At 38.6% G+C, this 16,693-nt stretch overlaps 1 protein-coding gene across 1 annotated transcript in view; it reads right to left on the bottom strand.

Moving 5' to 3' along the window:
• Positions 1–16,693, bottom strand: part of LOC126210361 (zinc finger protein 501-like) — a 131,487-nt gene that overhangs the window by 80,537 nt on the left and 34,257 nt on the right. Inside the window, exons 2-3 of the mRNA XM_049939576.1 lie at positions 15,908–15,973; positions 8,449–8,517 (exon numbers count right to left, since the gene is read on the bottom strand). Coding sequence (XP_049795533.1) covers positions 8,449–8,517; positions 15,908–15,970 — 132 coding nt within the window. The 5' untranslated portion in view covers positions 15,971–15,973. The remainder of the gene's footprint in view (positions 1–8,448; positions 8,518–15,907; positions 15,974–16,693) is intronic.

Raw genomic sequence — 16,693 nt, 5'->3', positions numbered from 1 at the left:
AGGTCGAGTGACTGGCAAAAGTTGTCTTTAGGGAGCCAGATCTCATCTTGCTTAAAGACTCAACTCCACAAAACTTGTCCTCAAGGTTTTCCACACAGAAAAGGGGTTTGCTGGTGGCAAAAGTCTCCCCTGGTACACACCAGTAACAGTGGAAAGGGTTTCAACCCATGCCTGCACCTCCTCCAGTGGGGTAGCCAGTAGGGGAAAGCCTGGGAAGGCAGAAACAGGAACTGAGATAAAACCATTCGTAGGAAGAGATGCAGCCACGGAAGAGTGGCCAGAGATTTTAATGTTTCATGTGCCAAACATCTGTCCTGGTACCACCCACTCCGAACAGGGGCTCAACTGGTGGGCACCACCCAGCCACAGCAATGGCCATTGTTGGGAGTTCCAATTCTCAGAAAGATGGGCAACCACTCCTAGGCTTGCACAAGGCGTTCACAGTGCTGGTACCAGCAGTGATGCAGGGGGCTCAGCCAGATTGGTACAAAACAGAACCACCACACAGACTGGCTACCAAGCTGGTGGGCGAGCAAGGTGGAGAAAGAGCTGTAGTGGGGATGGAGGGGAAGGGGGAAAGAGAGAGGGAGAGGTGGAGGGGGGGGGGGGGAGAGGAACCCACACCAAAGACACTAGGGAGAGAGTTCTCCCCATCTGGCTCACACTACAGATTTCAAATTTAGATATGGAGGTCAAACCTCTGAGGGGAGGCAAAAAAGAAAGGTCAAAAAGGAAGGGGAAAAGCAAACAAACCAAAACCGCAAGATGAAGCAAAGTCAGGAGGATAAAAAACGGTTCAAATGGCTCTGAGCATTATGGGACTTAACTTCTGAGGTCATCAGTCCCATAGAACTTAGAACTACTTAAACCTAACTAACCTAAGGACATCACACACATCCATGCCTGAGGCAGGATTTGAACCTGCGACCATAGCTGTCACGCGATTCCAGACTGTAGCGCCTAGAACCGCTCGGCCACCACAGCCGGCTCAGGAGGATAGCCAGGCTGACATAAATACAAACACTATGAAAGGAAAAAGAAGGGGCAAAGGGAAATGAATAAAGATATGGAGGGAAAAGGAAGGGGAAGGTAAAGAGCTCAGAAAAAAAGAAAGACTGCAATAGCTCGGGGACCTGTGCGTGCCACACACGTACCCACTACAGAGCAGTGAGCCTCCTGGTGGGAGCTGGAATTTTCATGCTGTACCTCAATTCGACATCCAATGAATGGCAACAGTTGACCTTTTCAAGTGAATCATATTTTATGCTGCACTGGACAGATGGCTATTGGCACGTATGTCCCTGCAGCAATTGTCATAAGATCTAAGCTGAAGGAGGGACTGTTATGGTCTGGGGAATGTTGTTGTAGCATTCTCTGAGTCATATCAGCCTGGAAGGAACAATGGATCAAACAAGTAGCATCTATTCTTGGTGACCATATCCACCTCTACAAGCAGTTTGTTTTTCCTCAGCATAATGACATCTACCAGCAGGACAATGCAATGTGTTGCACAACTTGCAATGCATATGCACAGTTCAAAGAGCACCAGGGTGAGTTTACTGTACTACCTTTCCACCGGACTCCTTCAATTTAAATGGAATCAAGACTCTGTGGGTCTACGATGGTTGGGCTGTTCGCACCATGGATCCTCATCCAAGAAACCTGGTGCAGCTGGTCATGGCAATGGAGTCAGCATGGCTCCACATGTCTGTTGGTACCTTCCAGGGCCTAATGGACGCTCTTCCTGCACATCCACATTGCAAAAGATGGTTATTCACATTTTTGACAGGTGGTCACATTAATGTGACAGACTATGTATAATGTAACATGCATGTCAAGAGGGCAAAATTGGCCAATCACTAAATTATGCAGTTATTATAAAATAAAATGGCCTACACTGGGAAATGACTTCTCCAGAGTAAGAAATTATCAGTTTTGTGTTACAGAAGCAAGCTTATAACAGTTTTACAAGGAGACAATGAAGTCTGAAATATTCTACCAAACTACAGCATTTCCCTATTAATAAGTGTTTTATTGTATTCTTTAAGGTATTTCAATTAGCTATCTTAAAATCAGATGGTGATCTATTGTAAGAAATTGTCACTATCATATGTAGGCTGCAGACTGCAGCCTTTTTAATACATTTAGTGCTGTGAAAGTTTTTGCTTCCTCATCTACTGTAGTAATGTACCACATTATGTTCTGGATTTAGTTTCATAAACATGATAGCCTGCAGGAAGTATTTTATATTTTCTGAAAATTTCTCTACAAGACTCTCTCTCTCTCTCTCTCTCTCTCTCTCTCTCTCTCTCTCTCTCTCTCTCTCTCTCACCTTAGCTACCACTCTTACTGTCTTTCTTGAAGCATAGAAAGCCTGTCTAAATAGACTGCTCGTGCCTCACTCAAGAGCGAAATGTCCTACTGAATATGCAGATTTATCAGTTTTAAATATACTTGCCTTAAGGTATTGTGGTTCAAGAAGGCTGATATTCATTTAAGTAAATACATGTTTGTGCCAATTTTCTTACAAATATGATCTACTAATGACCTAGCCCAGTTTTGCAAGGTAACATAAAATATCCTATGCCCTAACAACTTAACTGGCATGGCATATTTGGTTTGCTTGCCACAAATAAAATTCAAAGACCAATGTTATGTAAGTGAATATCATCACTTTCACATAACTTATGTGATGTAAGCATTGCAAGGCAGGAAAGCTGTGTGGAGGCATGAATGTTGCGTGTTCCATACGGAACCAGAAGCAGTGTTTGGAGCCGGCTGGGGTGGCCAAGCGGTTCTAGGCACTACAGTCTGGAACCGCATGACCGCTATGGTCGCAGGTTCGAATCCTGCCTCAGGCATGGATGTGTGTGATGTCCTTAGGTTAGTTAGGTTTAAGTAGTTCTAAGTTATAGGGGACTGATGACTTCAGAAGTTAAGTCCCATAGTGGTCAGAGCCATTTGAACCAGTGTTTGGAGTGGCATCTCATGACAATGATGTAAGCACATCATGATGTAAGTAATACGCTTACATGCGAGGTAAATACTGTATGTGAATCATGGGTGTAAGTGCGTGTGAGTGATTCAGTATGTATCAGAGGCTGGCTGGGGTGGAACAAAAAAAAGAAAACACACACATGATGTACATGTTTACCTCATGTTACATCACTTCTCTTGTGAAGCTTAGTATGCAGTGTGATGCATTACTGCCACAATTCTTTGTCATGGACTGTTTATGGCAGATTCTTCACCATGCCATGCAAACAATCATGTCTACATCTAGGTTTGATTCAAGGACAGCAGAAAGTTGAGTCATCTGCCGTGCTGCTGAAAGAACATACTGTATGTAAACGAACCAAGGTTGCTAAAGTTGTTTTTCAGAAAACATTTTACTTCATGCACAAAATATAAAACACCACATATTTTGGATGTGCATATTTTTCTGCTATGCAATAGATATCAAGCAGGTACAGGGAAACATTATTTAAAATATCTGACTATTTCAAATTGTAAGCCTCATATCACATAAGGAGGTGGTTATCCTTTTGTTATTGGTCATATCTATCAGAAGAAAGTATTTCAGAATCTTAAGTATTCACTCTCAAGAAATTTCTAAAACCCATTCAGGATGATTTCTAAAGCCCTTACAAGAAGATCATGCCCTTGTCTTTATGATCTGTTCCTCTTGAGTGGAGATTCATTTTCCAGTGTCCTACATAATTTGGAAGTGTCCAAACAAATAATACCTTTCATTCCAATATACAAAGGATCTTGTTAGCATCTATGTTTGACTCCAGGAAAGCAGAAAGCTAAAAGCTGAGTCATATGCTGCACTGCTGTAAAACTTTCTTTATACACTCCTGGAAATTGAAATAAGAACACCGTGAATTCATTGTCCCAGGAAGGGGAAACTTTATTGACACATTCCTGGGGTCAGATACATCACCTGATCACACTGACAGAACCACAGGCACATAGACACAGGCAACAGAGCATGCACAATGTCGGCACTAGTACAGTGTATATCCACCTTTCGCAGCAATGCAGGCTGCTATTCTCCCATGGAGACGATCGTAGAGATGCTGGATGTAGTCCTGTGGAACGGCTTGCCATGCCATTTCCACCTGGCGCCTCAGTTGGACCAGCGTTCGTGCTGGACGTGCAGACCGCGTGAGACGACGCTTCATCCAGTCCCAAACATGCTCAATGGGGGACAGATCCGGAGATCTTGCTGGCCAGGGTAGTTGACTTACACCTTCTAGAGCACGTTGGGTGGCACGGGATACATGCGGACGTGCATTGTCCTGTTGGAACAGCAAGTTCCCTTGCCGGTCTAGGAATGGTAGAACGATGGGTTCGATGACGGTTTGGATGTACCGTGCACTATTCAGTGTCCCCTCGACGATCACCAGTGGTGTACGGCCAGTGTAGGAGATCGCTCCCCACACCATGATGCCGGGTGTTGGCCCTGTGTGCCTCGGTCGTATGCAGTCCTGATTGTGGCGCTCACCTGCACGGCGCCAAACACGCATACGACCATCATTGGCACCAAGGCAGAAGCGACTCTCATCGCTGAAGATGACATGTCTCCATTCGTCCCTCCATTCACGCCTGTCGCGACACCACTGGAGGCGGGCTGCACGATGTTGGGGCGTGAGCGGAAGACGGCCTAACGGTGTGCGGGACCGTAGCCCAGCTTCATGGAGACGGTTGCGAATGGTCCTCGCCGATACCCCAGGAGCAACAGTGTCCCTAATTTGCTGGGAAGTGGCGGTGCGGTCCCCTACGGCAGTGCGTAGGATCCTACGGTCTTGGCGTGCATCCGTGCGTCGCTGCGGTCCGGTCCCAGGTCGATGGGCACGTGCACCTTCCGCCGACCACTGGCGACAACATCGATGTACTGTGGAGACCTCACGCCCCACGTGTTGAGCAATTCGGCGGTACGTCCACCCGGCCTCCTGCATGCCCACTATACACCCTCGCTCAAAGTCCGTCAACTGCACATACGGTTCACGTCCACGCTGTCGCGGCATGCTACCAGTGTTAAAGACTGCGATGGAGCTCCGTATGCCACGGCAAACTGGCTGACACTGACGGTGGCGGTGCACAAATGCTGCACAGCTAGCGCCATTCGACGGCCAACACCGCGGTTCCTGGTGTGCCGTGCGTGTGATCATTGCTTGTACAGCCCTCTCGCAGTGTCCGGAGCAAGTATGGTGGGTCTGACACACCGGTGTCAATGTGTTCTTTTTTCCATTTCCAGGAGTGTATTAATGAAACAAATTTGTGTTGCATACTGTGTTTTACTTTATACATAAAGAATTGAAAACCACAGGTTTTGAATCTGGATTTTCTTTTTCACTACGCATTTCAATCAACTGGATGTTACTTAGGCGACTTGCATATCCCTCACAAGTTATCCCATCAGGGAAAGATGAGCTACAGAGTAATGTGGAACCCAAGCCACATTTAATTTCTGGTGGATCTCAAAATCATTGAGAGCTGAATGCTAGGTTAACAGGCATTTTGATCCTATAACCTTTGGGGTCCTTGACATACACTTTACATCCACACCACGACACCAAATTCGAAAATGGTTATGCTCCCAGCTGTCACAGGGCACTGCTACTCTCTCCAGTTAAGGTGGCTGCCCATTAGGTGGCAATGGTGACATTTTCACAACTTAACTTTAAAACATTGTAATTCAGATAATTTGTATCAAATATCTATAAATTATACACAAAAACCTTCCTCATAAATCAGCGTATCTATTAGTCAAAATCAGATCAAAATGCTGAGGTTAGCCAGCACATACAGACAGATGTGATGAGACAACTTCAATTTTTTATATATTGAGAAGAGATATGCTCTTTCCATGACACATGTCTGTCCACTATTATACCCAAAAATTACAGTTTATTTTGTGAAGCTGAGTCCCATTGGAAGTGTACTATTTATATTGAGATTAAAGTTAAGCAGGTATTGAACTGTCATTTTATTCCCAATATTTCCAATTATCTTATTTGCAGTAATGTTGTCAGAATATTATAACTGATTTCACTACTGTTGGCAGCAGTGTTTTACATCACTGCTCCATGATGTGTCATCCACTTAGCTTTGTTCCAAGCCAATGTTTAGCTTTTTGCCAAGTAGTTTCACCTTTATGACTTTTGTGAACCTGCTAGCTACAAATGTCTGATACATGGCACCATTTATTCAGCAATTCATGCTCCTCCAGTCCTTAGAATGATTAACCTTCAAACATTGACTGTGCACAAAAGCTGAGTTTTATGGGTACATGACCTCAATGGGTTGCAGAGCAGACATAGCTCCATATTTTAAAATTATATTTACTCAGATTTAGCTGTCACATTGAGGTGCTTCCCTTATTAGAGACTTTTTAAAAGTTTTTGGTTCAGTAACTTCCAAAGCGAGTAGGCTTTTATCAGTTAACTAGCCACAGATATGACACTCATAAAGGCATGTTGCCCTGGATGAAATTTTATATCTGGTGAACACAGGGACATGTAACAGAATCATCATCCTTCATGCTGTACATTAATGGATTAGTGGGTAGTATTATTTGCAGTCTCAACTTGTTGGAAATGACATGCAAATCTGAGAAAAAAAGAGTCATTTGATAAAACTGTCACAACAGCCAATCACATCTAAACAAATTCTCAAGCTCATACAAAGATGAGAAAAGCTGTGGACTTCACAAAACAAAATAATGCAGCAGCCTTTTACTACAGGTTTAATTAGTCACAACTAATGCCATACATGTCCTACAGTATCTGAGTAACAAAGCATAAGGACATCAAGTGGAACAATCACATAAGCTCAGTTTAAGATAAAACAAATAGTAAGATTTGGTTAAGATAATGTGTGATTCATAACAGGTTGAAATTGCAAGAGAAAAGAATGAAAACTGTAAAAAAGACAATTGGTATGTTAGCAAATATTCAACAAAATCAATTTACAAGACTCCAAGAATCAGTTATCATGACACAATGCACAAATAAACTTTATAAATCATGACACTTTGCTGAAGGATCTGTGAAAATTAAAATTTTAGCAACTGACAGACACAGAAATACAAGCCTTATTCCAAAGCTTCCTTTGTCAATTAAATGAAAAGAAATGCTAAAACATATCAACACGTTCCTTTTACAACACTGTTTATGGTATTGATACTGCTTAGTTTATTTTTCTGTGGATCATATTTGTTACAACTCATTACAATTACCTTCTTCCATGCACTTCACTAAACTGTCAGAGATTTTCAGAGTATATATGCATATTATGTGGGATGTGTCAGAGGGTTTACAGATGTCATACAGTCTGTTGAAACACAGCTACAGGTTGGCTGGTTACATGATTATTTTTTTAATCTTCATCTGCAAAAAAATTTGATAAATGTAACCCAAACATATTCAGATAGTACCTATTCAGATTGGAATGTAGAATAAAATGAATTATCACACACAAATTAATTAAGCTTATTTTTAAAACTTTCATTGTCTGTCAGCAACTTTATTCACAGCTAGATGGTATTATTATTATTATTATTTTATTTTTTTTCCCCCACATGAGTGAGGTTAAGTTATGGAGAGATAGGATTATTTTTGTTTCTAGTGTTGTTTTTGGGGATGCTACTACCATTTTGAAATAAAGTTTGTTTCATCACAACTAACTACAAGAGACACTGAACATATGGAATGGCTGATGTAGGTATGCTTAATTTTTAAACAGTTATCTACATGACATCTGTGGATAGCCACCAGATTTTATTTTTACAGCACATTTCTGCGCAACGAACACTTTGTGTCCACAAGTGGAACTGCCACAAAAAAATTATTCAATTCAATGCTAATGAATATAAGTACGTAAAATAAACTAATTTTGTAATCTTTAGCTCAGCAAAATCAGAAGTTACATCTTGAGCAAATGTGGCTGAACTCAAGTTTTTGAGAAGACCAGTAATATGTTATTTACAATTCACATTCTGATCAATATACACACTTAGGAATTTTAAACTGTCAGTTTTACATGTTTACTTCCCCCTGTACTTGTATGGTTACTGATGAAAACATATTTTGTCTTATACAAAATTAAGTAAACTTTATTTTTATCTAAGTGAATTTCCATTTACCAAGAAAGGATTGATCACGCTTTTGAATATTTTGTTCATTGTTCTTCCAGCCTCACAATGCTGCATAAATGGACTTCACGAGAAGGAAGCAGGCAGGCAGGCAGGCAGATGAGGATTTGACATCTTGCTAGTGATAAGATTATTTTAGATGGAGAACTGGACAAGGATGGGGAAGGAAATGAAATGTTTCCTTTTCAAAGGAACTACCCAAGCATTTTGTCCAATCAATCATTCCATTCACAGGGGATGGCAGGGAATATACTTGGAAGTAAAGTTAGGTGATTTTTAGTACTTACCGGTGTTTCTTCTTTAACAGATATGTACTTCATCTCTTGCTTTGGAGATGCAAGTGGGTCAGCCTCCACCTGAATGAAAGGCAACAAATGAAATAAAGGTGAAACTTAATAAAAGGGGCACAGATGAAACCAGTCTACACAACAAAAACGAATACTTTGTGACAATTGAAAGTCTGTACTTGACCACATTTCCTGCGTTTCATAACCAGTTGCCAAAACCGTAAGACTGACTAGAGGTGAACCCAGTTGAGATCCTGTACAGACTTTGATTTTACCCATTTGAAATGGCTCTTGAAAGCCTATGATTGCAAAAACAGGGGTTTGTTTCCAAAATAACTTTTTCTGTTACCAGCCAGAATTTTCTTGTTCATTTATATTTTGCACGATGTATTTTGGGAAATGATTCACATGTACAAGTGTGTTTTTCATGTGCTATGCCATTTATTCATGATGTTTTTGATGTGTGAGGTGCTGTACTGTTCTGTTGTCTTTACTATAATGTATAAAAACTTGCAGAATTTTTAATTAAATATTGACCTTTATACAGAGTTAATGGCAACCAAATTTGGAATTAACTTCTACTTATATTTTCTTGTGGCCCATTTGTACAGAAACTCGAACATTTTAAACATCACACACAATTTTCTGGGTACAGTACAGATTGAAAACAGAAAATGTACAAAAACAAAACATTTAAATGCATGTTTTTCAATATAGCCAGCAGAGATAACACTATAGGTCATCCACAGAGTATGATATAACATTCTTTCACATGGAGGGTATTATCTTAATAATCTGGATCTTGATTTGCTTATACGTATTTATAAAGGTATGTAGTATTATTTTTATTTATGTACATTACTGAAGCAGCTGAAGAGATTCACTGATTAACTTTCCAGTTTCTCATTTAATATTTTGTCTTCAAATTTTTTGTGATGCAAATATATCTCCAGTTTCCAACAGATACATTTTATGACCTTTATTTATTCAGTGGAGTACTTTGACATTTTCCACTATTTTTCTACATTTATATCCACATGTACATCTACACAGATACTCTGCAATCCATCATACAGCACATGGCAGAGGGTACCCCATGTCACTATTAGTCATTTCCTCTCCTGTTCCACTCGCAAATAAAGTGAGGAAAAAATGACTGTCTACACGCCTCCATATAAGCCATAATTTATTGTATCTTATCTTCATGGTCCTTACGCGCAACATATGTTGAGGCAGTAAAATTTTTCGGCAGTGAGCTGCAAATGCTGGTTCACTAAACTTTCCCAACAAAGTTCTTCAAAAAGAATGACTCCTTTGCTCCATAGATTTCCATTTGAGTTTCTAAAGTATGTCTGTAACACTTGTATGTTGTTCGAACTTACCAGTAACAAATCTAGCAGCCAATCCCTGAATTGCTTCAATGTGTTCCTTTAATCTGACCAGGTTTGGATCCTAAACACTCAAGCAGTACTCAAGAATAGGTGGCCCTAGTATCCTATATTTAATCTCACTTAAAGGTGAACCACACCTTCCCTATATTCTTTAAATAAACCAAAGTCGACCATTCACTTTCCCTACCACAATCCTCACATGCTCATTCCATTTCATATCACTTTGCCACATTACACCCAAGTATTTAAATGACATGACTGTGTCAAGCAGGACATTAATAATGCTGTATCTGAACATTATGGGTTAATTTTTTCTACTTTTTTAATTTGGTATCCTGTATTGTGTACATGTGTGGCTATTGCTAATGATGTGTGCCTGTTGTGTGTCTAGGATTTAATGTGCTCTATATACCTGGTGCAGATATCTCAGTGTGTTTGCCCTAGATAAAACATAGAGAACTGCTGGCATGTGATTTTGTATATTCCAGGATCTGAATATGGATGTCATTACATTTTATATTATGAATTAGTTTCTGTAGTTGTGGTAAACTACTGTGTTGTCACTGGTCTGCTACTGGCGCCATGCCACGGCTACCACATTTCGCTTGGTGCTGATGTGATCTATCATAATTCAATGCACCCATGATGGCACTAGGAGGTGGCACCAAATGACAAAAGACAGCACTGCATCAGGACCTGCAAGCACTGCCTATGGTCAAGCACCACCATGACATGCCAGTCAACAAACTGGCTTCATATAACCCCAGAGCAGAGTACTCTCTCACTTTTCACTATTGTATTTCCTCATAGTTTCTTGGACTCCACTCTTGGGATAAATTGTAATTTGTACTTTGGGACTGGCCTGACTTTTAATCTGGAGTTGTATTCACACTGAAACAGTAAAAAATTTCTGAGTGTCTTTGTTCATGTGTGGAATTACTTACGTAGTAGTTCATTAGACTTACAGAGTCCAATCTTTCTTTGTGGTTCCTGAAGATATTTGCAATCTTGTGTGATACATTACCGATGTACGGAATGCTACATATGCATCTGTTTTTATCTTTTTCCTTCATGGAGTGGTCTGTGTCTGGGTCTGTAACAGTACAAGCCTACTTGTTTCTTGTACCCCTCGTGGCATAAATACATTTTTTCCTTTATTTGATCACATTTTGTGGAGAGCACAAAATAAAAGCAGGAAGCTGTGAAACTTTACTTTTCAGTGTACTTTCTCTACTGCTGATGACTACTGTATAGTTAATTTACCTGGAAATGATTCTTATAAAGAAACATTCATAATTTATGATTTTCAAGGAACACATGAAATAGAAATTTTCAGTGAGCATATACCTGTTTGTTTACTAATTGATATAAATCATTTAAAGGCCCTCATTATCCTCTTCTCCACACACATTTTAATTTTTCCATAAACTTCCTATTTCAAAAATTATTCATAGTCAAAGTTATCGCGTTCCAGAATTTTTGAATCTTAAAATTATAGTTATGTACATCAGTAAAATAATTTTGTAGATCAGATTTTCTGAGTCCAAGGATGCCCACTTGTAAAATAATACCTACAATTTTGACTTTTGCTGATAGTGTAGATCACAGTTAAATTAGAATGAATTTTCACTCTGCAGTGGAGTACGTGCTGATATACAACTTTCCTGGCAGGTTAAAATGGTGTGCCAGACTGGGACTAATACCTGGGACTTTTGTCTTTTGTGGGCAAGTGCTCTACTAACTGAGCTATCCATGCATAACTCACAAGCTACCATCACAGCTTTACTTTCACTGGTACTTTGTCTCCCTCATTCCAAACTTCACAGAAGGTCTCCTGCATACCTTGTGAGACTAGCATTCCCAGAAGAAAGGACCTGGAGATAATCCCACAAGCTGTCGTTAAATCATGTCTCCAAAACATCCCTTTTTCAAGGAGTGCTAGTCCCACAAGGCATGTAGGAGAATTTCTGTACATTTTCAATGTAGTAGATGAAGTACAGATAAAAGTAAAGCTGTGAACTGTCGTAATGTGTGCTCAGATAGCTCAGTCAGTACAGTACATGTCCACGAAAGGCAAAGGTCCCAGGTTCAAGTATTGGCCCATTACACTATTTTAATCTCCCAGCGAAGTTTCACTGTTAAACTAATTTGCTCTTTTGCTTATTGTAATTGTGTTCTTTTATTTTTCCCTCTTTCATATTATTAATGAAAATACATGGTGATTTAAAAAGGACTTTACAACTTTGGAATGACATAGAAATTTATTTTGATAACCTACAGAATTGGAAGATGCTTCTTTTGTAGCAAACAACTCAAGTTTCACATAAAAGTGTCATGTGTCATTTTGGTTTGATGTGACTACCATTTGTGATACAACAAACATTCCATCTGTAATCACTTTCTTCCCACACTTGTTGCAGTAAATTGGGAGTAACTTGCACAATGGCATTGTAGATTCAATTTTGGTAGGGGACAAACATACACAGAGTCTTTAATGAAACCACAGAGAAAAAAAATACAATGGTGTCAAGTCTGGGGAGTGTGGTGGCCATGCGAGTGGCCCTTCATGGCCAATCCATTGAACTGGGAAGTGATTATCGAGGAAACCTAGAACTTCTGCTAGGAAATGAGGTGGTGCACAGTTTGCTGGTAGTAAACCATCCCATCTCAGTCAACTTCTGCTAGGAAATGAGGTGGTGCACAGTTTGCTGGTAGTAAACCATCCCATCTCAGTCATCTTAATCAATAATAAGCTGTGCCATTGTGGATCAGTATGGTTTCAGGTATAAATGTTCACTGAGTACTCACCAAACTGTCTTTTGTAGAATGCCAGTCTCCCAGGACACACTTCACATTGATTTTTGTTGACTGCGGGTACAGCTCTCCCAGATTTCTTTGAGATAATCATCAAGACAAGGGTGACCTGCTGCTTTATCATGTCGCAGTGAACTACCCATCTCAATGAAGTTCTTGTGCCAAGAGCAAATTGTAGGCCTGCTTGGGGGTTCTTTACCATATTTGGTGTGAAATTTACACCAAACAGTTGTTGCAGAATTCATTTCATGAGCCCAAAACACACAACGAGCATGCTCCGCACTGATGAAAGTAGTCATCTTCACTGTGCACTACAGTGGTGCTCCTGGTGGCAGAGTGGGGTACTGATGCACCATGTGGATCAAACTTGAGGTTGTTTGCTACAAAATGATGCATCTATTGATTCTGTAAGTTATCTCAATAAAATTCTGCATCATTACAAAGTTGTAAAGTCCTTTTCATCTCCCCCTGTATATTAATGAATTTTGATTTTTAATCTTACATAAGTCTATTAGTAGGCATATATGTCAAGGCTTGAGTCTGTCAGCATGTGTTAGCTTAATTGTCAACTTCTGTCACTAGCTGTCACAGTCAGCCACCAACCTGCTAACAGCTCTATACTGATATCAATCAAAATAATCAAAATGTACAATTATTTTGTGAGTGAGTACTTGATTAGCCCACTACAAGTACTGTTATTCTGTGTAGTCAAAAACACTGATTGGACAGTGACTAATTGCTGTGACTATGTAACCAAAGCCAAATTCAAGCTGTTTGAGGGAGAAAGAATTTAACTGTGACAGTGTACAGTGACAATGTGCCACTAGCTCAAATCATTTGTAGTGTAGGTGTCAACATTTGATATGCTGATTACCTAAATTATTGATTGCAATTATCACTACTTCACTGATGTCAATAAATGTAAAAAATTTGTAAATTAAGTCAAACACTGTTGTATTGATCATTTAACAGACTTATATCTAAATGAAATAACAACAGGAAGACAGACACCGAAGAGAAGCAGAGCAACAACCAACATAATATCTAGGGCCGTAACATTACAGGTCTGTCTTTTTACTTTGTCTAATATGGAGTTGAATGTGGAGGCAGCACAGTCGTTGGCAAATGCAACCTGTTTCACTATGTTTATTTCCTGTTGCATGTTTTATAAGTTCGTGGGTACTTTATTTATCCTATGTGCTGTTGGTTATGAATATTTGGGTGTCATGTAGTTGCAGGGATTGTGGTGTTTGTCATTGTATTTTTTTCTATAAATTTTGAATGGGAATGTATTGTTGTGTCTTGTGACATTTATGTCAAATTAATTGCTAGCTATTGTCTTGTTAATGTTCTGACTGTTGAAGCAATTTCAGATCTAAATAATATCTTTGGCATCCCCTTTTATTAGCAGCAGAGTGCCTTCAACATATGTGCTATAAAATACAATTTTCTTTGTGCAGGTTTCTTGGCTATTAAACAGTTTTCATTCCAAATAATTTATGCATGTGTCAGCTAAGGTATAACATATAAATGATCTCACTGCTAGCCCATCTGGCTGTTTATAGATGTCATTAAATGTAAAGTAGTTGTAACTTAAGGTTAGCTGGAAGAGTTCTATGAATTCCACAATAATTTTCTGAATGTGTTGTGCAAAATATAAATATAACAAAAATTATGGCTGGGAGCAGAACAAGCTATTTTATTAACAAATCCATTGTTCTTACAGTCCCATATTTTCACTAATCATTTTTAAAGGATAAAATCACGTTATTAGAGCCAAGCCAGGCAACAAAAGCTATTTACAAGTATAAAAATCTCACTACTCACATGTAGTTGCTCACATAAGATTGAACAAACATTGTTGACTGTTAGGTCTAATTCTGAATTACATAAAAGTGAAAATAAGTTCAAGCAGTAGCATAACAATTCTTGTAAAGCACAAAGCAGAAAAATTGTTGACTAAACAAAAAAAGGCACTTATATAAGAAAGACAACTTACTAAGCAGACAGGTGCTCAGCATGTAGACAGAAGCAGCTAACATTATGGAACCTACCATATATGACATTAAGTACCAGCACATCCAAGACAAAGTTGATAAGGAGTAATTGAACATTTGCAATACACATGGTAAGAAACTGCAGACTCTGAGAACCAAACAAAATAACAATTCTAACCTTGTAATAACTTGCAAAACACACACACACATCTTACAGCAGAGTGGTGAACATCACAAAGTCAGCAAGCTTCTTGAAAAGAAATTAAGAAAGGAAAGTTTAGATCTTAATAAACCATGAATGATACAAAAACCTTAAAATCCATAATAAACTGAAAAGCAATCAATCCATAATTAGGAAGGCATACAAAGACAATACACTAATTACAATGGACGAGAGGGAGTACATAGACAAAACACATGAATTCTTTGACATCAATAGTATTCAGCTCATTAGAAGGACCCAAGAAAGTCATTTCAAATTAAAATTATGGATCAATTAAAGCACGCACATTTCTTCTTAACAGAAACTGAAAAGAAATGAGAGCACAGCAAAAAATACACAAAGAGGCATATTTAACAAGATCAGTAGGCAACTCTATAAATAGCCCAAAATACAAACTGTCACAGAAACTGAGAAACTGAATAAAATACTGGTGAAAAATTATACACATGAAACAATATATTTAATAAAAAAAAAGTACAATACTAGCTAAATAACTAAAAGCCACAAAACTCTCTGAAGATGCTCTGTTTTCATCACTCGACACTGCCAGCCTTTACAAAACATACCTATGCAAGAGGCTGTAGCAATAATCCAAAAGAACCTCTCGAAACATAAGAAACTTGCGTACATACAGACTGTTGATTTCATGGAATTCCTTCAGTTAACCCTAAGTTACAACTATTTAGCATTTAATGACAACATCTATAAGCAGCCAGATGGCTTCAGCAAGAAGGGGACTATTTTGAAGTAGATGCATCACAGTAGCATGTAAATACCACCACTGTACAATTACAAGCCCATTCTCAAAACTTTCCAATCACACCTCATATAAAAAAGGTATTTTTTGGGGGTGTAAGAATACTTTTGATCATGTAATGTATCTTATCTTCAAAATTTTATGTGGTTTTGTTGGGCTTTTTTTTTAATTAAGTTTTATTCCTTCACCTTTCTTGATAAAACAATTGCTATTTATTTTTGGTTTTATTTTTTGTTGTTGAGCTACTTCCAAAATGTTATCAAATGATATTACTTACTGGCTCTTGTTTGGTGGTAATCGCATCACAGACAGAACTTGTAAGTTGTGCTGCTGTGGCCATCTCCTGTAAAAAAAACATTTGGTAACTGAAGCCACACAACAAAGAACAAACTGAGAATAAGGCATACACCACAAAAAATATTTAAAAAGTAATAGATCTATGAACTCAGGAAATCCAGCCTGTATTTGAAGGAGTCCTTTTGTATTTTATTTGACTAAGCTTCAACAACTTTACAATTAATGAACAGAAGTTGACAATTACGACAGTCTGAATTTTTCAATCTATGCATAGTTTCAGCCAGTAGTGGACTTAAGCCTGAATTTACTCTAATTATTTTCTGTTTGCAAGAATGTAGATGCTTTTTTTATCAGTTAGATCAGGAAAATGTAAATCTTTCAGAAATGCAACTCAAAATGACAGGAATATTTTGTTAGTCACCATTTCATAAATTGTCTGAACATTAAGAGCATGGACCTGCAAAATGCTGTTAGCCTTGTAGGAAACCAAGTTCAATGGATACAGTCTATCATGAAATAGCATTAAATATCATATTATATAATGAGTATACTCACACAACCAAAAAGATTCTATAAGTTGAGTAGTAACTAAATTATCTATTTAAAAGAGCTGTAGCTTGTTGAAAATAGTAAATATTCTCTTACTAATCCAACATACTAGGCGATAGCTCTTTTAAAATGTGAATAGAATATAGGAAGTACCTACCAATAATAACAAAAGCTTTTTATTTTTAATTCCAGTTAGTAATTTCATAGATAAAAATGA

The sequence above is a fragment of the Schistocerca nitens genome, chromosome 10 (assembly GCF_023898315.1).
Source record: "Schistocerca nitens isolate TAMUIC-IGC-003100 chromosome 10, iqSchNite1.1, whole genome shotgun sequence".
Taxonomy (NCBI): domain Eukaryota; kingdom Metazoa; phylum Arthropoda; class Insecta; order Orthoptera; family Acrididae; genus Schistocerca; species Schistocerca nitens.
This window is presented reverse-complemented; position numbering and strand designations above follow the sequence as displayed.